Raw genomic sequence first — 23,505 nt, forward strand, 5'->3', positions numbered from 1 at the left:
TGCATGTCAGCGTAATTAAAGTGTTAATTGGTTGTTGTGTTTGTTTGTTTTTTTCAGTATTACCAAAAATGGTTAGGACTGTCTCAACTAAAGTGACTGAAATGACATGAAATATTCAATTTTTACATTTTAAAAAGAATAAATGTTACTACTGCCTTGCGGCAGACTGGCGAGCTGTCCAGGGTGAACCCTGACTCTCGCCCATTGAAAATGCTGGAGATAGGCACCAGCACCCCTCGCGACCTAATGAGGGATAAAGCGAGTGAGAAAATGGATGGATGGAAGGATAAATGTTACTACTACCCCTTGCAGAGGTTTTCACAACCCTTGAATTGTTCAAGTGTCAAGTTAAAACTAAGGTATTTTTCGGTCAATAAGGCGCACTAAAAATCCTTAATTTTCACAAAAAAAAGTATGGTGCGCCTGATAATCCGGCCTTATTTATGATTACCATACTTGCTGTGCGTACTGACCGATTTTATGTGGTACAGTGAGCTCAGAAATCTGTCAAAATGTGTAAGGACTGGGTTAGCAAAGAAGCTGCTCCGCTCGATGGATATTTGGAGCATTACGGTACACTGTGTCACTACCTGATCAGACCCCTGAGCAGTCTACAACAAAGATATGATAAAGAGCAGACCCCGCATCGACTGCTATCGCCTATGGGCGCTGATGAGATTTGGGGCCGCCATCTTGGGGCGGTTGGCAGCTCTGCTCAGTGTAATGTGTTTAGAAGGAGCAGTGAACTATCAGCACTTTTATGCAAGCAAAGCGCACCGAATAACAGGGCTTTTGTTGTGGCAAACCCTAAACATAGGTATATGTAGATATATACATCTAAAAGATATATTGATTACTGTGTTTAAATATTTTAAGTGAAGTTAATTGTAATATAATATTCTAATGTATAGAAAATTGTCAAACCAGCGCCACATACATTTTCAAAGATACACTCACTATCTCTATCCCTCTATATCAATATCCTTTATATTTCTGTATCTCTGATATTGTTGAAGGACCCTGTCAATTTCCCTGTCACAAAAAAGGAAATTAACAGCCTTTCGCTTGACATCGGTAAGGGAAGTTAAAAATGAAAGATTGGTGGAGTTTTTGTGAACTTTGTCTTTGTTGTTTAACATTTGCTTTGTATAAGTCAATACAATAATTACTTATACAAGAAGGATTAAGGTTATGAATTTTACATTAAGGGTGACATTTACGTGTCCTCTCAGGTAGGCAAATACATAGATATGTGTAATATGAAGCAAATGTGTCCAAATTCACAGGAGTTTGATAAGAGAAATATATAGAAGAAGAAAAACCCAGAAAGATCCTTGCTAGATTAATTTGTTCACACGTTTTGAGAGGGGAACGTGATATTTCAGACAGCTGAAATATTAGGTTTTCATTAATAGTCCTAAAAATGTCTTTTTCTCTTTTTAAAAGAGAGGGATTGTTCTCACACTTTAGTGACACTTTGATAGAGAAATATGTAAAGTACTTTAACAGAGATTAACAATCACAAGTTAGCTACTAGAACTGTCACTATTCCTGCACAAAGCTTAGGGTGTTGTTTTATACGCTAACGCTGCTGTTAACTTCTCCCTGACCTGTCTGCTGTGTTCCTTGGTTTTCATGATGCAGTTTGTTCCCTGTTGTTCTCTAACAAACCTCAGAGGCGTTTCCAGAACATTTGTACTGATATTAATTAAAAAAACAGGGTGGATTCTATTAACTAGTTAAAGATCTTCCTAAAGCAGTATGTTGTGCTGGATTTTGTTTAAGGGTATCAAAGTACAGTATATTCCAAGCACAAGGGGTGAGTTTAGTTTAGATTGTATCAGAAAACTCTACTTTATGCTATCTTTTTTGTTTTTTTATTTTACTTAAAAAGCCTAAACATGTCTTTCCAAAAAAAATTGCTCTTATTTGTTAATTTTTTTTCTTATCTTACTGCCGCCCTGACAGATTTGACACAAAAAATTTCTCACCGAGTGTAACTCTGTCCTTCACAATGGGAGATTTATCCTTTCTGGTCCCAATGTCAGGTAATTGGTGTGACTTCCAGCCTCTTACTGGAGCCGTGTCTGTATCATCCACACTTTGTTCCTTCAACATTCAGGTCCCATCTCGGCAACAGTAGGAGCACCTCAGCTGCACCCAGCTGTGACACACACACACACACACACACAAGCCTTTTGCGCTTTAGTGAACCTCTCCTTCACGGCAAATTTGTAACAACTAAATTATGCATGCATCAGGAGAATAAATCTGCTTGAACACGCTGACAAGAAAGGGCACATCAGAGATGCCATAAAATGCACTAGAAAAATAATATTAAAGAAATATGGATGAAGCGATGCATCACCAGCGTTCACCTTCTCTTTTTATTTTGCACACATAAACTGGTATCACTGCCAAAGTGGCAGTCCAATAAACAGTGTCAAAGCTGCAGAGCCAACCATCTAATTCAGTAACCTCTTGAAAAACTAGGAGTCAAGCACCTGTAACTGAGGAAAAAAAAAACAGGATATGAGAGCCACCGTCTGTCAGAATAAGCACACAATAAACCTCTCTGCTTTCCCACTGTCCTCTTAACTGAACCTGGAATAAAGCTATTTTACCACCTGCCCACTGTTAGCTTCAGCAGCCATGAAATTACAGCTGGGAGCTTCCTTTTTTCATTATAACAAAGTGCCCTGGCCTTTCCCTTCAAGCAGCCACAGAGAAGGCTGATTGCTTTCATGTTACTGTATGTCGCAGGGCCAATTTGTTTCTTTGGAAGAACAAACGTGTATATATATAATCCTAAACAGTAAACAATATAACTTAATCATTTCAAACTAACTAAAATCCTCCTCTGTTTGTGAAATTTCCCTTCTTGCTTCGGCTGCGCTAAGACTTCAGAACGGAACTTAATTAGTCCCTTCTGACGAACACATACACAACCCTGTTTGTTAAGATCCATGCAGGTCCTTGTGAGCTCTGTACACAAGCGTGGCGTAGTTTGCAGCGAGTGAGGTGGAACAAAAAAATTGGCAGGGAAGGATTGAGGGGCCCCCAAAAGTCTGTGGGTGGTTTTTCACAAGAGAAACGTGCTCCTCTCGTCTCTTGCTGCCCATGAAAAAGAAACAGACAGCGTGCTGCTTCTGTTTGATTTGACAGTTGCTGTCGTGTTGATTAGTACAGAACCTTGGAAAGAAGCTGTTTTGCTTATAGTTGCTGCTGTAATTGTTGTGTCAAAGCTTTGGAAACATAGTTCTGGGCTATTTTGGCCCCTTTTTTCTTTAAATTATGCCAGGCATCAGTAGTAAATGACTAAAAAGCATTCTGCTTCTTAGGCAAAGGAAAAAATTGGTTGCAGGGACATCTGCTTTAAAAAAAATAAATTTCTGTTTGATTTCGTCTTATCTATTTACTTGACCTTTACTTTTATCTTGCCTTAATGGCTCTGGGAGAGTCTCTAATCTAAGGAGACAGATTCACAAATGTTTCTACTTACTTTTTGAGATGTTTTGTATTTACCACTGAACAAAAAAAAAAAAACTCATCTCATCTGTTCAAGAAAACAAAAAGTGCTGTAATTGCAGGATGAACTACCAAACAATCAGACAACAAAAGTCAAACAAAATGCGTGGAGGTACAAGCCACAGCTGGGGAGACAAGGATCTGGCAAAAGCCACAATTCGAAAGGTTTTTTTTATGTTTTATGGGTTAGAAACTTAAACCTGGCGTGATACAGAAATTACCTGAACAAAAAGTTAAAAAAAACATTGGACTGAAGTTTTTTTCTCTAAAACAGCATTTCAAGAATCAGAACTATTAATAGGAATGTAATACAAAGCATGAACACAGGTACCAAGAAAAATCTAACTTCATCAAAATGCTGTCTTATGCCATTACATAGATGAATAAGTTCGGGGCCTGATATTGAGCCTTGTGGAATGCCATGATACTGTAGAAAACAATACATTAAATATTTTAGGTCAAAGGTTTAACCTTTGGTATAATTTATTAAAGAAGCAAAGCCAGTGTGTGACACTACACAACATTTTGAAGCCTCCATCTCAATCACCAGATTTAGTTGACATACATTTCTTAGAAATTATACAATCATGTGATTTGTATTGCTACTAGGTTTGAAATGTGATCATTATCACTTCTGGTTTGCACGTTTCATCGCTTTGACTCAAATGCTTCATTTTAAGTTTAAAAATGAAGGTAGCTTCATTTTAAAGCTACCTGAATAAAGTAGCTTTGGCACCCAGTTCTTTTAACCTATTGGTTTCTGTAAAGAAACAAAAAAATAGCAAGTTTAAATTATTAGTAAATTTAAGCAGAGAAAACTCCCCCCAAAAAATCTTATAGTTACAGAAAACAAAATTATCTTGCAGGCTTGTCAGATTAAATTAAAAAGGGCATTAAAAATTATCCTGCTTGTATCAAATTTAGTTTTTAGCCTAAGAGTTCTGGAGATATTCTCTCTGCCACAGTAACACAACAGTAAATGAAGTGGCGTCTTTGAAATATATAAAAGACAGTTCCAGAGCCTTGGACAAAAGCAGGCAAAGAAAGCCATCTACTTGGTTTGACACCAGCTGAGGTAAATGGTGTGCACACGGTGCATGTAGAGTTCATCTCTCCCTGATCGTTTTTCTTTTTCTTTGTAGCAAATCTTCTATGGGAGGGTTGTAATAGCATTACATTTGCAAAGCTGAGTCCCCATTTCTCTTCGGTGATGTATCAAGCCAACCCTACTGTTACAAAACGTTATCTTGGTGCTTTCAGCTCAGTTGTTTCTGATTCTATCTGAGACCCGGGACAGTGCTCAACAGGGCATTTCTGGCTGCCAGAGACCTCCATTTACCAGAGTATTGGCACATTAGAGCAGAGAGCTGCCACATTTACTGCTGACTCCATGTCTGTCGTGTGTGGCCCCTTAGATAGTTATCACTCATAAGTAGTTTCAGGCTATTTGGTTTGGGCTGCTGGTTCCACATGATTGTGAATCAATTTATTTCTTGAGTAACACGCTTCTGAGAATATTGGCTAATTTTGTTATACAGTACCTTTCCAAGTATTAAGGCTCCTGAAATTCTATGAGAGTCAAACAAAAACTGCTGCGTAATTGTGAAGTGAAAGGAAATGGATATACGGTCCTCAAACCTTTTTCTGAAAAATTTAGACTATGTTTATAGTCAGCCCCTATACTCTGATTCCTGTAAATCAAATCCAGTGGAACTAATTGGTTTCAAATCCAAACCAAGTTTGTTAGAAGTCACGTAAAGGAACACAATTAATATCAGTAAATGCTGAGATCCGCAGCTTAGGTGGAAGAAACTGTGGACAAGTTAACTGAGTTGGTTTTTAACAATGATTTCTATTCTTCCACATAGACCTGAGGGGGCAAGACTTCACATTTAGGTTTTACAACAAGCCATGTAAGGGACACAGCAAATATCTTAAGAAAATGCTTTAGTTAATAGAGCAAAGGGAGCTTCAAAAGGATCACAAAGATACTGTTCCTTCTTTTAACTGTTTAATAAGTTGGAAAAAAAGGTACTGGCTGAACAAGACACTGCAGAAACAAATCAGAGGACATAGGAACACTTTTCCCCGAGAGAGGATCACGAAGATACTGTTCCTTCTTTTAACTGTTTAATAAGTTAAAAAAGATACAGGCTGAACACGACACGGCAGTAACAGATCAGAGGACACACATTTTTCCCTGAGAGGAATAAAAATCAAGAACAAAACGTGTCACAGTTCCTTTTCCTATTTCAAATTAAAAGCATGTCCGGCTATCTTCAAGAAATTAATTTCAATAAATTTGTCATTAATGTTTTTAACTGTAACCCTACCTCAGTTTTGTTTCACTGTAATTTATATGAACTTCTAATTATTCCCTATGACATATTTGCTACTGTTTTTGGCCTAAACATTTTACACTAGTCCCTGGAAACCAAAATAAATACAATCTTTGTACATCATCCTGAACACACAGTGCCTGTGATGAGAGATGGTGGCGGCAGCATCAGTCTCCTCTTCTATAGCAAGGAAGGGAACATGTTCAGAGTTGATTCCAGGGAGACAAACGAGTTTTAGAGTGAATAATGTGAATCAACGCCAGAAAAAAGTAAAAGGCACAGTGAAAATGCTGACAGTGTCCTCATTGAGAGTGAAACGAGTCTTCTACAGACATGCCCTGAAAGGCTACTGCAAGAGGAGCAGCATTTACTCCACATGCAACATAAAAAGGCCAGATTACAATTTGCAAATGCACTCAGGAACAAAGACCTCAAATTCTCTAAACATTTTCTGTAGTCTGATTGAACCAGAAGTGTTTGGCCAAAGATGACTATCATCACATTTGGAAGAATAAGGAGTAAGTATTTACTTTACAGTTGGGATAACATTATCCCAATTGTGAATTAAGGAGGATACAGCATCATGTTCTGGGGTGCTAACTAACAAAAATAGTTAGTTAGTTAGTTAGTTAGTTAGTTAGTTAGTTAGTTAGTTAGTTAGTTAGAAAAAATAAAATAGCTTGCACAATCAGAGATTTAACACTATCCACAGCATAGCTGCTTAATGTTATATTTGAAATGAGGTAGGAAAAATATTATCAACTTCTACCTCAGTACCTGAAAATCAAGACTGTCCTTGTTTCATCATGACAATAGATGGCATTATGAAAGAACATTCAGTGCAGGTATTGCATATTAGCCAATAAAGCCAACTTAGTTGCAAAGTAGTGACCACAGTTTTGGATTGGCTATCAAAAGGTCCTGATCTCAGTCCAAATAAAGTTTTTTGGGCAGAGTGGAAAAGTTCCTGACTCAGCTACACCAGTTCTGTCAGCAATATGGGACCAAATGAGCCAGAAGACTGTCATGAGAAGCTTTTGAAAGGAAACTCAGAATATTTGATTTAAGTCATAATGGCAGTTCTTTCAAATATTAGAGAAATGTAAGTAAGTGTCCTACTTAAAACGAAAGAAAATGTCTTGTTTATCATTCTGGAATATTGCATATATAAATAGCTTTGCTATTCCTTTCTGACCTAAAACAGGAAAAGTTTAGTCTGATTTAATGTTACTGAGAAAAAAAGGTTAACTGTCTTTTTATCAAGTGTGAGGATATACAGCACCTGGCTTCAATTGTGATAAACAATCATCGTTTTTGTATTTGTGGAAAAAAGTGGAACATCCTCCACCACTTTAAAAAACTTACACGAGATTAAAGTTTGTGGTTGTAATTTGACAAAATATGAAAAAGGGTGTGACAATTTATGCAAGGCACCATATTGAATTAGCTATTTCATTAGATTACTAGAATTTATGTTCGAATTATTATAAGGCAAGTGATATGAGCAACTAGTGTTGTGTTTCTGAAGCTGAAAGTCATGTTTCCGCTAATGGCGTGGTGCATGATCAGAGGGATATGAGTATTTCTTTGAATTACAGACTTAGTGCAGATTGGTTGTAAGATATGAGTGGAGGGGGGGGGGGTGAGAGAGGAGGAAAGCAAGCGAGTTGGAGGTCTTGCGACAAAGCCTAATGAGAGTCAGGCAACCAAAGGAGCTGGGCAATGAGATTAGATGCAACTCAATTCAATTACCGCTGAGCCGCCACGGGTGACGCTTCAAAACTCATCCTGTTAAGAACCAGTTCAGAGACGACGGAGAGGGCCGTAGCTCTCACTCAGCCACTCCACGCCGCGTTGCTACAACATCTCATTCGCAACAGCTCTGCTTTTATAGGCACACGAAGCATCTTTGGGCTCCATCTGGATTTGATAGCAGGAAAATGTCAGAATAATTGAGTTTCTATCCAGCACAGCTGTTTATACGCTACTCCACAAACTGTACAGTTGTTCCAAGAGAGCATTTGGAGATTGAGAACCAATTTAACACCCCATTCAGGCGTGTAAACAGCCCATTTACATGTTGAGAAACCAACTTTTATCCAAAAAAGTCCCTGTGCCATTGGTTACGCCTTTGGCAGTAATATTCTCATTTTTTTCTCTCAGCAGCTCAGTTCCTTCATATTTAACTTTTACAGACAGAAACATTGGTGTGCCATGGGCTCCCCAGCGTCACCCATTGTGGCCAATTTTTACATGGAGGTGGAGGAGAGCAGGGCACTCCGTACCTACAAGCAAACAACACCAATTCACTGGTTTAGATATGTGGATGATATTTAAGTCAAAATCCAACCAAAGAAGTTTGAGGCCTTCACCAATCACATCAACTCAGGGGAGAGAAACACAAGGTTTACCAGAGAGAAGAGAGAAACCTAGCAACATTCTAAGATAACCAAACTGGTTAATCCCAAAGACAAAACACCCAAACCATAGCTGAGCACTGTTGTGTGTGTGAGCCAATGCAGCGAGGACTGCTCAGACTTCTACATTGAGGTTACATCAGCAGTCTCATCAAGATTCAGGTGACCAATTACTCCACTCACAACAAACAATAGTCTCTAACAACCTAGGACAGTGACGGGTGGGTCACTGATTTTCATCTGATTTAGAATGCACCTAGAAGGATGGGCCTCTGTGTCTTTTAAAAACAGCAGTGCAACAACTGCAGGTTGCTTAAGAGTGAGCCACCAGAATTGACAAAGGCTCCTGGATAGGTGTTGAAACGTTTTCAGAAAGAACTGAGCGAAAAAACGGTTGCCTTTAATTGAAGCCTGTCTGCCATTGCGATGACCCGGATAACAGTGAATTTGCACAGGCAGATTAGCTGAAGCAACGTTGGGGTGAAGTCATACATTCACCCCAACTGCAGCCTATATAACTCAGTCTGAACTTACACTTGCAGAACAATAAATATTGCAACTGGGTACAAAAAGGTTTTACAAGCTCCCTTTTACTATGTTGAGCATTTGGTTGTACATCTAACCCAACTGTGTTTCAGCCTCAGCAGTATGGGAGCAAGTGCTTTCTTTTCTAATCGAAATCACAGGCATCAATGTTAACCTTTACTTTTGTTCTGTATCCTGGCAACGTTATGTTGCACAGACAGTGATGTATTTTATCAGACCTAAAAGGAAACTTGAGAGGAGGTCACTGTGACATTGCCTCGTTATTTGGGATGCCGTAAGAAGACTCGTGGAAGAAATTTCCCTAGAAGTGTTGTACCCAAGGCAAGAGCGATTACAATGGGAGGTAATCAAAGTGGATTTATAGAGATACGGTATATTCTTGTCTCCGCTGTATGATTAGTACTGAGAAGCTTGATCAGCAAAAGCTGCTGCACACTGTTGTATTTGTAGTGCAGCGATTTATAGGAGGTGATAAGGAAACCATGTTGTTCTCTTCCATAATTTATGTAGTTGACTGTGTTATATTTTGAGATGCAGCACAGCTGTGGGGTTCCTGGCAAAGACTTGCTTTTATTTACAGCTTTTTTTCCATGTTGGAAATAAATATCGCCATCAAGAGCATTTATAAGGCCCACCAGTGCTGTTTAGAAGGATGGAATTGTATACTGAAGATTGAACTTATTCCATAAGCAAAAATAGTAACTGGCTGCTGCAAATATGTGCTATAATCATTAAATAGAACAATGCTTGATTGCAGAGACAAGCTAATGCTGTGTTGCAATACAATTCATATCCTTTTATCTTTTTCAGATTCCATATGCACACAACCAAAAATGTTTCTGAATTGTAAAGGTGTTTTGTTTAAAGGGCTAACATAAAGCACCTGAACCTTTGGCTTGAAGGAAAATAGCAATTGATTTTAATTTTGTTTTAACAGTCCACCAATTAGCATTTAAATCTCAGTATAAATTCAGCTGTTCTGTAAAGGCTTCAGAGATTTGTTAAATAACATTAATGAAGAAACAGAACCATGAAGATCCAGACAAGCCAGAAGATAAGTTACGGTTAGGTTTGAAAAGCCCACGGAGCACTGTCTGATCCATCATGGAGAAATGAAAATAAATATGGCATGTGTGCAAACCTATGAAGACATGCCAACTAAAATTGATAGGCCAAGAGTCAAAAGCATTAACCAGGAGAGTAGCCAAGAGCCCCATGTTATTTTGGAAGGAGCCGCAGAAATCCATTGGTCAGACAGGTACATCTGTCAACAAAACAACTCCTAGCCAGTACTTCTTTTAAAGGGCCCTTCTTAAGAAAGCCATAAGAAAAGGTTGCCACATGCCATAAAGGGGACACTGCAAACATTTTTTGGCTAGCTTGGACTAGATGAGCTTTGGCTAGATGAGACCAAAGTTGACCATTCAGGCCCTCATGCAAAATGCACATCAACCTGAACACATCCTTCCATCCCACATGGTGGAAGCTGCTCAGAGTTAATGGGCAATCCTGGAGGTAAGCATGCAAAAAATATGTACTCATTCTAAGTTGGTTTGACAAAATATTGATTAAGGGAGCACAAATACATTTGCACACTGCAATTTTTAGTTTACATTTGTAAAAAAAAAAAAAAAAAACAACAACTCTGTATGTTTCCTTCACCATTATGTGGTACTTTTGTGTTGTTCTATCATACAAAGTCCCAATGAAATAATTTTACATCTGTGTTTTCATGTGACAAAAGCACAAACGGTACCAATCATAATGAAAACATATGGTATATATCAGGAAAGACTACTTAAAAAAGTTTCACTTCTTTGTAGATTTTTTTAATCTAAATCCCCAAAAAAACTTTTATGCTGACTTGAGAAAAAATGAGTAAGAGTAGAAATAATCCTTTTCTGGACAGACTATTTACCGCCACCAGATTCCATCTCTTCATTTCCATACAAATGTAAAACTCTGCAGGCATGGAATCTTCTGTGCATCTTAAATGAATCCAATTGTTCCTGAGCAGTTTTGCGTTTGCTGGAGGCAGCGAGCAGACAAATGTTGTACAAATCAGCAATTTCAAAATAAAAGGCCCCCATGATTTGGATCTGATTGACAGAACAGTGTTTCACTCCTCCGCGCTGGAGACGGTACATTATTTATTTACTTTATTTATATATTTATGCTATTTTTAATAACGCTGCAGTATTATTTTTCCTATGGTGCACATTTACTTCCCCATATATATATATATATATATATATATATATATATATATATATATATATATATATATATATATATATATATATATATATATATTTATATAGCTTGTCACTGTGGGACAGTAAAGTGTATCCTATTATTTTTATTCATTTGGCACTTCCAATCTCATACAGGACATGACATATTTTCCTGATATTTGCATAAAATGATAAAATGAGCCAGAAATCCTCTGTGCATCCCCGTGAGAGTCTTTCCTGTCTTTTAATTTCTAAGGCTCTGCGATATGCAGAGTTTAACAGTGTCTGTCAAACTGCACAGCTAGAGTCATCAGATACCTATAACCCCAAAACAAGCATCCACTCACTTCTTATTATCACATGTCATACGGCAGATGTGATTACAGCGTGCTGAATGGCTCACTGACATGCTCTACCTTTCCTGGCTTTCTTAAACGTTTCCGAACCAACAGAGACCATTTTGACCCAGTTAATCTGCATGACACCTCCTAACGTGAGAAGCTTTTACTGCTGGGAGGACTGTCATGCTGTTCAGCTGGCTGATTGTTGGCGAGGTTCTGCGTATGTCTCTAATGAATAATGCATCCATGTTCTTCAAACCTGCATCCTGTCACTTTAGCTTTATGGTGGAGGAGTTTTGAAGAACTAACGCAGGCAAGCAGCCAATTCTAAATTGATTATACTACTACTTCAATTATTCTTTTCTCTTTCATTTGGGGAGTCAATTTGCCGTTTTTACAAATACATTCTTTGTGACATTTATATGTTCATTAGATTTCTTTTCTCCTCTTAGAGTGAAAAGAATAGACACATTTAGACATCAGCCACATTTGTTCAGATATGTTTTATGCAGATATTTGGCCTCAGCTTGAAAAAAATATTGAAGCAGAAATGGAAAAAATATCCACTCCATGAGATAGCACAGTGATGACAGGGCATTTGGAAAATAAAACAATTGTGGCTTGTTTTTTCCTTCAGTATATTGAATGGTTCAAATGGGTTTAATGATACGTCCAGCTCACTAGACGAGTTGATATGCAATACGGCCTCGAAAGAATGACAAGCGATTACTTTTTTAGTTGATTAAGATAACCTGTTGTTAATCTGTGTAGACCTTTTGGAGCCAGATTTGACTCGTGATTTTGTTTTTGTCTAATTCTAAGTTGATTCTCATTGAAAAGGATTAAAAAGCCAAAATTCTGTGCTAAAAATTATTTCATTTCTTTAATTAAAATCTCAGTTCAGTGTTAAAGTTATCAAACTCATGCTTGACCAGGCTAAATATTTTAGATTTTGAACTGAAGTAATTTTAGAAATCACAATTTTCTTTTTCATAGAGGGGTTTGTTCTAGTGATGTATTAGAAGTTGTTAGAAAATTAAACAATAAAAAAAAAAATACCAATTGTAATAATGATGATAGGTCACTTATAAAGGAAATAATTCATTGTATTATTGAACCATTTAATTGTATCTGTAACAAGTGTTTCCTAACAGGTATTTTTCCTGATAAAATGAAAATTGCAAAGGTGATTCCAATATAAAAAGTATAAACATATATGAAATTATAGACTCGTTTTTTGTTACCTCCATTTTCTAAAATGCTGGAAAAAAATGTTTATTGAAAAACCTAGCGCTTTTATTGAGAAATATGGCCAATTATATGATCCCCAATATAGTTTTAGGAGCAATTGATCTACATCCTTAGCAGTGATTAAATTTATAAACAAATATAGCAACAACAATAGATAAAAAATAGCATGCTATTGGTGTCTTTATTGATTTACGTAAAGCATTTGACACAATTGACCACTCATTGCCATTACAGAAATGTGAACCATATGGTATAAAAGGTGTCGCTCAACATTGGTTAAAAAGCTACTTATACACTGGGTTTTAAAAGGTCAAAACAGAAAACACTGAATCACAATTGAGAAGTGTAATCTATGGGATCCCACAAGGTTCATTACTGGGACCTAAGCTATTCATACTTTACGTAAAGGATATTTCTATACGTTCAAATACATTAAAATGTATTATATTTGCAGATAATACTAATCTATTATATTTGCAGATAACACTAATTTATTTTGCTCTGGGGAAAACCTGAACCATTTTAATAAAAACTGTGGATTGAAAATTAATTTTGTTAAAAAAATGGTTTGATTTCAGTAAGTTATTACAAAATGAAAAGAAGGCTAAATTCATGGTTTTGATGGTAATGGGGTTAATTGTAATATAAGATTAAATTTAAATGGTGTTGAAATGAAAGCGTTAATGAGATGTTTATGGGATAGTATAGATTATAAACTTTATTGGACATTACACATTGAATACATTAAACATAAATTATCCAAATAAATTGCTGTGCTTTACAAGGTGAAAGGTTTGTTAAATAGGAAATGTTTGCATATAGTGTTATACTGTGCATTTGTATCACCATGTCTGTCATATTGTGCTGAACTATGGGGATATATATTTAAAACTAAAGAAAAGAGCCATAAGAATAATAAATAATGTTGAATATCAAGAACCAACTAATGAATTATTTGTAAAACACTTTTTTGAATAGCAAATAGTCCTATTTGTATTCAACATCTGTTCAAATTAAGAAAAGGACAATCTAATTTAAGAAGAAGACTTATTTTTGAAACATGCAATGTAAGAACAGATGTGTTTCAGTTTTCTGTGTTAAGTTGTGGAATGGCCTTCATGATGATTTGAAACTATGTAGGTCTCTGTCATGCTTTAAGGAAATGTTTATAAGCAAAATAATAAATGCAAGCTGATTTAAAGGTAATATAATTAAGGATTATAAGTTCATTAAATAATTATAATATTTATTTTTCTTAGTAATTATATTCTTGGTTATTCTTATTTTTTGTGGGATGGGCATTAACAAGCCGTGTGTTTCAGCCCATTCCTTCTTCGCCTACTGATTGTAAAATGTTTTGTCTGAAGTAGCTTTGACTATTCTTCAGAGAAGTATTTATGTATGGATCTGAAATGAATACCATTCATCCATTCAACTGGAGATGATCAACTGCAGTCAGGATTTCTTAAAAAGCTGCTTAATAATTATTCATATCTCATTCATATATCATTACTGTTCGTTTTTGCTGCCAGATAAATTACGTAAAGAGGTACAGGCTTCATCAGTGCTTTTGTAATCAAGTGGAGCTATCCGGCCCAATGTGCAGTGCTTGTTATACTTTCTCTTTGCCAGCTCTGTCTGTAGGACAGAGTAAGTAAAGTACTATCTCCCTTTCTCAACTCATAATAACGCTCACATGTCAATACAAGGTAAAAAGGTTAAAGCCCATAAATGCATTTCTTGGGCTCACTTCACCAGACAATCACCTCACCAGTCAGTTATATTCTGACACCAGTTGGAAGTTGCTCAACAGATTTCTGTTTGAGGAGAAATATTGCATAGTAATAATATTTTGATATCTTATGGCACAAGAATGTGTTACACTCTATGATTTCCTCTCAGTAATCAATAACCTTTTCAGCACATGATCAAAATTAATTGGCAAAATAAAGTTAGAAAATCAGCAAGAAATGGTCAGTACTAAGTTACTAGTGTTCCACTTTATCAAAACCGAAGCCTTGAATTTACTAATATACTGCAACACCGAATTGCAGCATCTCATTCACAAATTGAATAGCAGGAATGGCACCATTATATGCAGAAGGTTTGAGCAGTTTGAGCTGTATTTTTGCCAGGCACGCATTGTTCTTGCTCCACAGTCTAAATATTAATTTCCCCGTCTAAAGCGGAAGACACAAAACAGAGAAAGAAAACTGTTTCTCAAAGTGAACTCCGCGCAGCTAAAAAAACACTAATCTCATTGTGTTAAGGAAGAAGTCATGTCTGAGTTATGTAGATGTTTGGCTACAGCGAGCTACAGCTACCGTTAGTAAAAATGGCCTCTTTTTAGCTGATACCTAGCTTACCTGTTAGGATGTTAATTATCCTAACTAGTAAGCTAGGTACAGATGCACAAATTATTTGTAATAATTTGTGCATCATAAATAATAATTGCCTTCTTTTGGTTTTGAATTAATAATTTTGTCTTGGATGGAGGGGCGCTCACCGTACACAAAACTCTTGTTGCCCTCAGTCACTCCTGCCCTCACTTTGCCTGAGCAAGATTGAGGACTGGTTTTACTAACAAAGTTAACCTATCTTCAAGAGTTGCATTCTTGAGATGAAACAACAGAAAACAGAATGTGCTGCTTTAAAGGAACTGTATCTGATTCTGCACAAATTCGAACCTTGAGGAGAACAGTTTAGTTTGAACTGTAAGCCCCACCCACAGCATTTTTTTTTTCCCATGATAAACCCTCGACATGCGCAAGACTAAACACGGTCTCAAGCTTATGCACAATCCTCTGGAGGAAACAAGGCTTCATTAAAATAATCTTCTTCAATTCATTTGGCATAAATGGCTATGTCTCAGATAAATTATATTCCTTTGTGAATGGTCAATACTTACATGCTTGCTGTGCTATTCTGTTTATATTCTCTGTCGTGCCCGTGTCAGAGGTGATACTGCGTAGTCACAGCTCCGCACCTCATTTTGCCATTGGCAGAGAAAAGTGATCCCAGTTGTTCCCATTTTGCTGCTTATTCCTACTAGAAAAAGCCTGGACTCAACTGTGCATCAATTAGTCAAATGTTATCAAATAATGTTTTCTTGACCCGACAAAAATAAATTCAGGTACAGTTCCTTTAAGACAATATACTTATTGACTGCAGATTTTGTTTACTGCTGTTTCAGTCATTGTCCACAGAAAGAGACAGTAGGTTACACTGTAAATGTGGAGATAAATATTATTTTTGTGATGTGGTGGTAAAGACAGGAGAGCAACATGTTGCATTTTTTCCTGTTCCTTTACCTACATCTAACTTAGAACCAGCTTTCAGGTAGTTCCGGTCAGGTTGCTGCTTCGCCATGTTGTACTTGTGCAGTTTTGGTCATTTTGTATCAGTAAAAGTATGAAATGGAACCATCTGTCACAGGACATTTCAAGCTGACCATGAAAAAATATTTGCCTCACAGGGTCTCACAGACTGCAAACATTTTCATAATAGTTCTCTGTATTTCGTTCATAGTCTACTGTAAGGAATTTTTTTGTTGTTGTTGGTTTTTTTTGCCACTGCAATAAATATCTATGAGTAGGAATGGTCTTCGATCAGTGTGATAATCAATTGGTTAAAACAGGAAAAATATGAACAATTTACTGAAGTATAGTGTAAGCACTGTCTATTTAGAAAATAACATAATAATAATAACATTCTATAAAATAATGTTATTTGATAACCATTCATATCAATAATTTAGGAAAATAAACTACAATGTCATGTTTAATAAATTATAAAATGAGTTCTGATGAGCCTCGTCAGATTAAAAGTATGAAAATAAACTTTAAGTAACTATTAAACAAATAATTTATTAGACCACATTTCTGTATATTTTGTCCATCGGTCTGTAATATTCAAATCATAAGTGTTGTGTTTCATTAGCTGTAAGTGGAAAATCAACAATGAATAGACATGAAGGTTTGAAAACATCTGTGTCTGTGTCATTAATTTATATAATGTGTTTCACTTAGTGAATTGAGTTACAGAGATAAATTAACTTTTCAGTTCTAATATATTAAATATAACTATTTACCAGTTCTGAATGAAAGTTGGAAGGGACAAAATGGCAACACATAAAGTGCCGTACAAAAGTATTCACTGCTCTTGGCTTTATACCTTCTACATCCCAATCTGCAATTTAAGCATTAAAATCTTTTTCTATGTGTTCATGTGTTGAATCCGCACAAAGTAGTCCTAGTAGGTGAATTATAGACACACACACATGCACACACACACAAAGGGAATAAAATCATCATAAAAACTGAAAATTGGTTTTGAGTTTGCCTAAAGACATATCAGCAATTCCCCAAATGTCTGGGGGAAGGAGCTCTGCTCAGATAAAAATAAGACTGAACTTTTTGGCCACTGTTCATAAGTGAAAACAATCCAACATAAATTGGAGCAGTTTTGTAATGGACAACAATCACAGTGAAAAGATGTGGCGAGCTCATTGAGACTTACCCAAGGCCACTTGCAGCTGGAATTCCCGCAAGAGGTGGCTCTAGTACTTAGTACTTAATTTGGGGGTGGGGGGATGAACGGACCTTCACACTGAAATGTACTCTTTATTTATCATGTTTGTATCCTGTTTTCTAATTTTAGGCATAGTCTGTGGCTAAAATGGTGTAAATTCTAAAACAATCCACATTAATTTCATGTGAGACAACAAATCATGAAAAATGCTAGAGGGTGCAAATACTTTTGCAGTCCAAAGTAGGTACAAAATCGGAGTATTAACTACAGGCGGACTGACCAAAGGCCATTTTTCGGGGTTTTCAGATATTTAAGGTAAAATCCATACCCAAACATTGAGCTCTTTGAGAGTGGTGTTTCTTGTGCTCTAACCACTAGTGTCTCCACTCCCACAGGGAGCGGTGGCCACTAGGGTGGTTAGAGAACTGGGCAACCCAAAGGTTGGAGGTTCAATACTGGGTTTGTCACTTTTGGTCCCTGAACAAGACCATTGACCACAGATTGTTCCCTGTGTGGGTTAAATGCAGAGATGGGTTAAATGCAGAGAGTAATTTCCCCTCTGTGGGACTACTTTTTTTTTAGATAAATATGGGCACCCAAACAAAAAACAAGTCTCCCTTTACAAGGAATTTCTTAGTTTGACAAAGTTAGAAACTGTTTGCTTCAATTTTTCATATACAAAACCAGCCTTTAGCGGAGTGGACTGACAATATAATACTTCTAAGTTTACTTGCTAAACATGTACTCAATTGGAGGCAAGGAAATTAATTGTTTTGTTTTGTTAGATATCCAAATTGATCCCTGAACACCCTTGAACAGAGATGCTTAAATGTCATTGCCTCCATAATTCTCCGGTTGACCACTAAAAACATATATTTCTTTAGCACGTCATCAGCATAGAGTAGCACAGGAATGTGTTGTGCAACAAGTACTGGCTAGCTGCTAATAGATGTATTGTGAAAACTAACAGATATGGTAGTCCACAGTCTCCAGGCAGCAGGACCCTTTAGCTTTGGACAGATGATATGGTGTCAGCCTCCACTTATTTATTGTGCAAAAGGTCATGTGGTTGCGATGTGACTGTGTGGGAAACCACAGACACATAACAGGCAGGAGGCTCATAGCATTCAGAAACCAAAACCTTCTCAACCACAAAGATAAAATGGACTAGACAGGAAAACTATTTCTATTTTTTCTTTCTTTTTTCCCTTTGGATTTAGAGATAAGGTTGCCCAGAGAAAGTGCTTGCAGTAGTAAAAAAAAAGACAAATGTTAGCTTTGTCCCCTGCCTTGCAGATTTCCTGCCGTGTGTCAGGAAATTTGCATAATATTGTCTTTCACCTAGCCATATAAATCACAATATAAAATCTATATATGTCTGCAAGAATTTGGTATTGTTCCAGAATAGTTTTCCACCCATCTTCCTGTAACAGTTACCAAAATGTCAGACAATGAAAAATGAACCGAGCTGCAGAAAAGAGGCTTATTTGACATTCAATTTGCAAATTCATTGTCCTTGGTTTTTAATGAATTACCAGCAGTGTGTTTGATTTTCATGAATAACCTTCATGTTCATTGTCACTTGTTCAACACTGGATATGAGTTAAGCGATTTTTATTTCAGCTTGTGCTACATGCAATTCATCCCCCCCGAATTAGGTCTACATTATTCATTCTGTGGTGTGTGATTTGACCACAGTGTTTCAGAGCACACTGTTAAATGAAAATATTTCACGTGTGAATTAATCATTAGAAGGGCTCGTTCCCCATTCTTCTCATAGCATAATGGTCTCTCTCTCTTTAACTCTCGCCTGAATGGATCTTTTATTGTTTTTATCTTTAAATGCTCTAGCACAATCCTCCAAGGAGACGAGGGACGCAGCGTGTTTCAGAGCACAGTCAAAGTCAACATGTGGCTGAGCTAAATGCCATCATTTAATGAATGTCAAGTGCAATAAAATCACTTGCTGATCTTTTAATAATGTGGGGATCCATTTTTAGTATAAAAATAAAAATAATCCTACAGTTTGCACACACATTTCTTTGAACAATAGACAATATTTTGGCTTTGCAGATGTTCAAATACTTCCATTTTAATGAGATGGCCTTTTAACCTCTATTACCCACCAGAATATTTCAGAAGTCAGGCTGCCCTCGCATAATTATTTCTTTGACCCAGCCTGTGTTATTTTTTTTTTCAATCCTCTGACTCATTCTCCCTTTCTCTCCAGGTTTTTCCATCCTGCAGGCCATCATGGAGGCGGCAGTGGCCAACAACTGGCAGGTGACTGCCCGCTCTGTCAGCAGCACCACGGATGCAGCAGAGTTCAAGCGCATCATCGAGGAGATGGACAGGAGGCAGGAGAAGCGCTATGTGATCGACTGCGAGGTGGACCGGATCAATACTATATTGGAACAGGTGGGTCGCGCACTTTAGATTCAGGTCAGGCATTTATTGTTGCCGACGCACCTTAATACCTGCACACGGCAAATGTCAGACTACTGCCGCCAATCCTTCTTGCAAAGGACCAAGGATCCAGAACCCTGTAATGTCTTCATATGTTCACACATGATGAAATTTCATTTGGTAACACTGTATTTCAAAAAGCTACATTTATTTAAATTGGTAGGAGTGATCTCGTACACTGGACATTACTGATTTAAAGATGAAAAAGTCTATTATTATTAACAAAACAATTAATGTGGCTTGAGCAATTTGTTGCAAAGGGGTGACTTGTTTCTCAGTCATATCCACTAAAAGAAAACACTCCTTGTTGAATGAACATGACATCTGCAAACTTTTTACACAATTATTGAGTCTTTCATGGTGAACATACTTCATTGCTGGAATTTAATATTACAGGGTTGAGTCAACCTGAGGTACCTGCCGTCTCAGGTCTTTTACAGATTAAGCATTTTGAGCTTTAGTTATGAGCTGAAAGTCACAGCTAAACTTATTTGATAAATTGATTCCTCTTGTCACCAGACTCGATCAAATGCCTTCTGCATACAGCAGTGAAGCAAAAATAAATCTTGACAATTGAGACGCACCAAAAATACTGACTCAACAATTTTCACCTTGAATGGGTGTGATCAGTGACCGGTGTAATGCGTTTACGATCTGAGGACCCGGTTTTCCAGCCAGACATGGTGTTCGGCTTTATGAATTCAGGCCAGTGCTGTTTGAAATGCTAAATAATTTTGGATCAAGGCGTAGTCATTATTGGTTTTGTTGGCCATCATGCCGCTTCTAGCTGTTGGAGCAGAGTCACCTTGGTATAGTCTGTGGAGTAATATAAAATAAAAAAAAAATACAGAACCACAAGCTTGGTTGTGGGATAAAAAGACAAAGTTGTTACCAAAAAATAATAAAAAGTATCATGTGGACTTTCTGTACCGCTGCATTTGTTTGTTGGAGTTTTGGTCACTAATTGGGTTTAAATCACAGAGATGTTTTTTTTTTTTTTTTTGTATGTTTGTTTGTCACACCAGCACTAATTGTACTTGAAAATGTAGTCAAGCTGGTAGACCCTTTCTGTTTATTTTGTTGTAGAAAAAGGATCATTTTGCTGCTGAACGACCCACTGCGGACCTGTTTCCAGTTATCTGGTGGGTGCTGCATATTACCAAAGACAATTGGTCAGCTTTAAAGAGCCTTTGTGAGAGAATCTGACCCACAGCATCACAGATCCTCCTCCATACCTAACGAGGACAATGACATTTTTTTCCCCACACATCCCTGTGGGAAGAATACTTGGACTGGACCGTGTGTTCCCAAAGTATTTTGGGTTTTGGTTTAATATGGTGATTTCAAACTCCAGTCCTTAAGGGCCAGTATCCCTTGGCTTTTAGATGTGTCCCTGGTCCAACACACCTGAATCCAAAAGCTCAATCGCCTCCTCAGCATGCCGTCAGGTTGTGTAGAGTCTTGCTAATGATCTCATTGTTTGACTCAATGGAGCCTAAACACAGAAGCAGCTAAAAGTAATGACCAGGAGTTTGTAAACCCCTCGGGTTTTTGTGTTGAATCATGTTTGATAAAAACACGAAAAACACAATATAAGATGAGGTTGGCAAGCAACTGCGGACCTTGCCAGAAAAACAGTAGTTTTGTTGGGAATTTCATATGTTTTCCAGGAGGTTTGCTCTCAATATAATTTTAGATTATACAGATTAGATACACTAATTCAACCTGCTGGAGGTCAGGCTGGTGTTGCTTGACCGATAGAAACCCAAGAGCCTGATCTTTAGAGGTCTCAGTGTGAGGGGCCATTTGGAGAGACCACAGATGATACAGCCTTGTTTAATCCTTCTCTAACAACCTGAAACCCACTCGTTCCTTGATCACGTCGATTGCCGGAGGAGCAAATGAAAGGTCCACCAGTCCTTGTCGTACAGGGAAACACAATTACCATGAATAGATGAGTGGCTATTATTTCTTGCATCTCATCTGTTTGCCACCCTTCGCCCTAGCTTGCTTCTGCTGGCTTAGGAGGCAATCAGCTCCAGAATTGGATTCTGCGGGTTAACATTCATTTAGATATTGGCTTCTCTTTACCTCGCAATATCCCCTCAACAACCATTATTTTCACTTGTTTCTTATGAATCTAATTTGATCCCAGAGCCACCGTTGAAGAAAGAACCGCTGATAGTTTTAATTTGCTGTGTCTAATTTAATTCTCGAGCCGCAAATTTCCTTCCACTAACAACCCAGGGAACAGACTGATTCTTCTTGCACTTTGTGTTAACAACAAGCATCGGCTTTTAAGGCAAAATTAGAACATTCATTAGAAATCATACGTGATGCTTATTAACGGTAATGACTGCTTCTTCCATGCAAACCGTTACGATGCCGGACAATAATCTGTCTGATGCGCTCTTGTTTCAGTCTATGTCTGCTCAATAATGTTACAGTGAATAACGCCGTTCACTTTTCCAACCATTGTCATGACACATTTTCCCTCTCTAAAGTGTGTTTTAGCACGCTGAGCTAAAATAACACTCTTACGGCAGCAGCTAACCTTCAAAGCAGCTGCTTGGTTTTGTCTCTTGCAACAACCTCAGCCTCCCCCCCCCCCCACCACCCTTTTTTGGAGCTAATTGGAATAATCCGTCCAGCTCTGCCAATATAAATGAGTCACAGGCATTCAGGGAAGCTGCTGGACTTCTCTCTGTAGCTGCCCCCTATTGGGCCACGCCATTATACTCTGAGTCAGGAATGGACTGTGTCCCATTAGGGAAAATCACACCAAAAATGGCACCCACTGTCAGCTTTGTGGCAACCTGTGGCTTCTACCTGCTGGTGTGGCTCTATTAAGAAGCGATTGCAGACAGATACAGATACATCTGTGGCCGACTGGTGAGAGGGGTTTAAACAGTTGAGGCCAGTGTCCGTGTGTCGTAGCGCTGACTGGTCGCTTTCTTCCGTGAAGGTCATTGCCCGTGGAGAGGGAATCATAAAGCGGCGCGGATTCAGCAGACCGACTGCTGAGCGAAAAGAGAATCTTCTCAGTGGCTTAGTTTTATGATTTAATTGTAAGTAATCCCCCTGCCGAATGAATGTCTTTATACAAGCTGCTGAAGCTTGTGGAATGTGGGGATATGTTGAATAGGCAAGTTTGAGCTTGCAAAATTTGATACAATTGTTGCGTAGCAGAAAAAACCCTCTGTGCTGCCCGTGACTGAGCAGCAGTTTATCCAGTGATTGAAATGCTGCATTTTTTGAATCTTAGTGTCCTGCCAAAAAGGCAACAGGGGCCGGAGTGGAAGAAAACCAAGCATTTTAAAATTGGTGTCTACTTGTGCTCGGCTACCTTTACTCTGATGCCTCTAAATGACTTACGGCACAACTATCTGTCTTCAGAAGTCAAGAGTTATTAAAAATAATAATCCACTTGTGTGTAATTAAATGTCTGTTAAAGAATGTTAGTGAATATGTGAAAACTCGAACACCAAGGAAAACAGCAAACATGCCATTGATAAATTTTTAAGCAGAGTTAGGTTATAAAACAACGTTTCAAGCTTTGACCATCACACAGAGCACTTGTTCGGTCCATCACTTGAAAACAGAAAGAATCTGGTGCAACTGCAAACATTACCACCTAAACTAACAGGGTAGGCAAAGAGAGCATTAAGTCGGCATTTTTTCAGATTTATTTATTTATTACTCCTTGGCAAATTATATATATATATATATATATATATATATATATATATATATATATATATATATATATATATATATATATATATATATATACTGCACATATGCATACACATATTAACCCAATAATTATATGGAAAAAACTAAGATGAACCTC

The 23,505-nt window shown here is 37.5% G+C and overlaps 1 protein-coding gene across 1 annotated transcript in view; it reads left to right on the forward strand.

Annotated features, from left to right (window-relative positions):
* The window catches only part of LOC105925698 (glutamate receptor, ionotropic, AMPA 3b), an 84,370-nt gene that overhangs the window by 5,609 nt on the left and 55,256 nt on the right, over positions 1 to 23,505 (forward strand). Inside the window, exon 4 of the mRNA XM_036127696.1 lies at positions 19,417 to 19,604. Coding sequence (XP_035983589.1) covers positions 19,417 to 19,604 — 188 coding nt within the window. The remainder of the gene's footprint in view (positions 1 to 19,416; positions 19,605 to 23,505) is intronic.

This window comes from Fundulus heteroclitus, chromosome 23, assembly GCF_011125445.2.
Source record: "Fundulus heteroclitus isolate FHET01 chromosome 23, MU-UCD_Fhet_4.1, whole genome shotgun sequence".
Lineage (NCBI taxonomy): Eukaryota > Metazoa > Chordata > Actinopteri > Cyprinodontiformes > Fundulidae > Fundulus > Fundulus heteroclitus.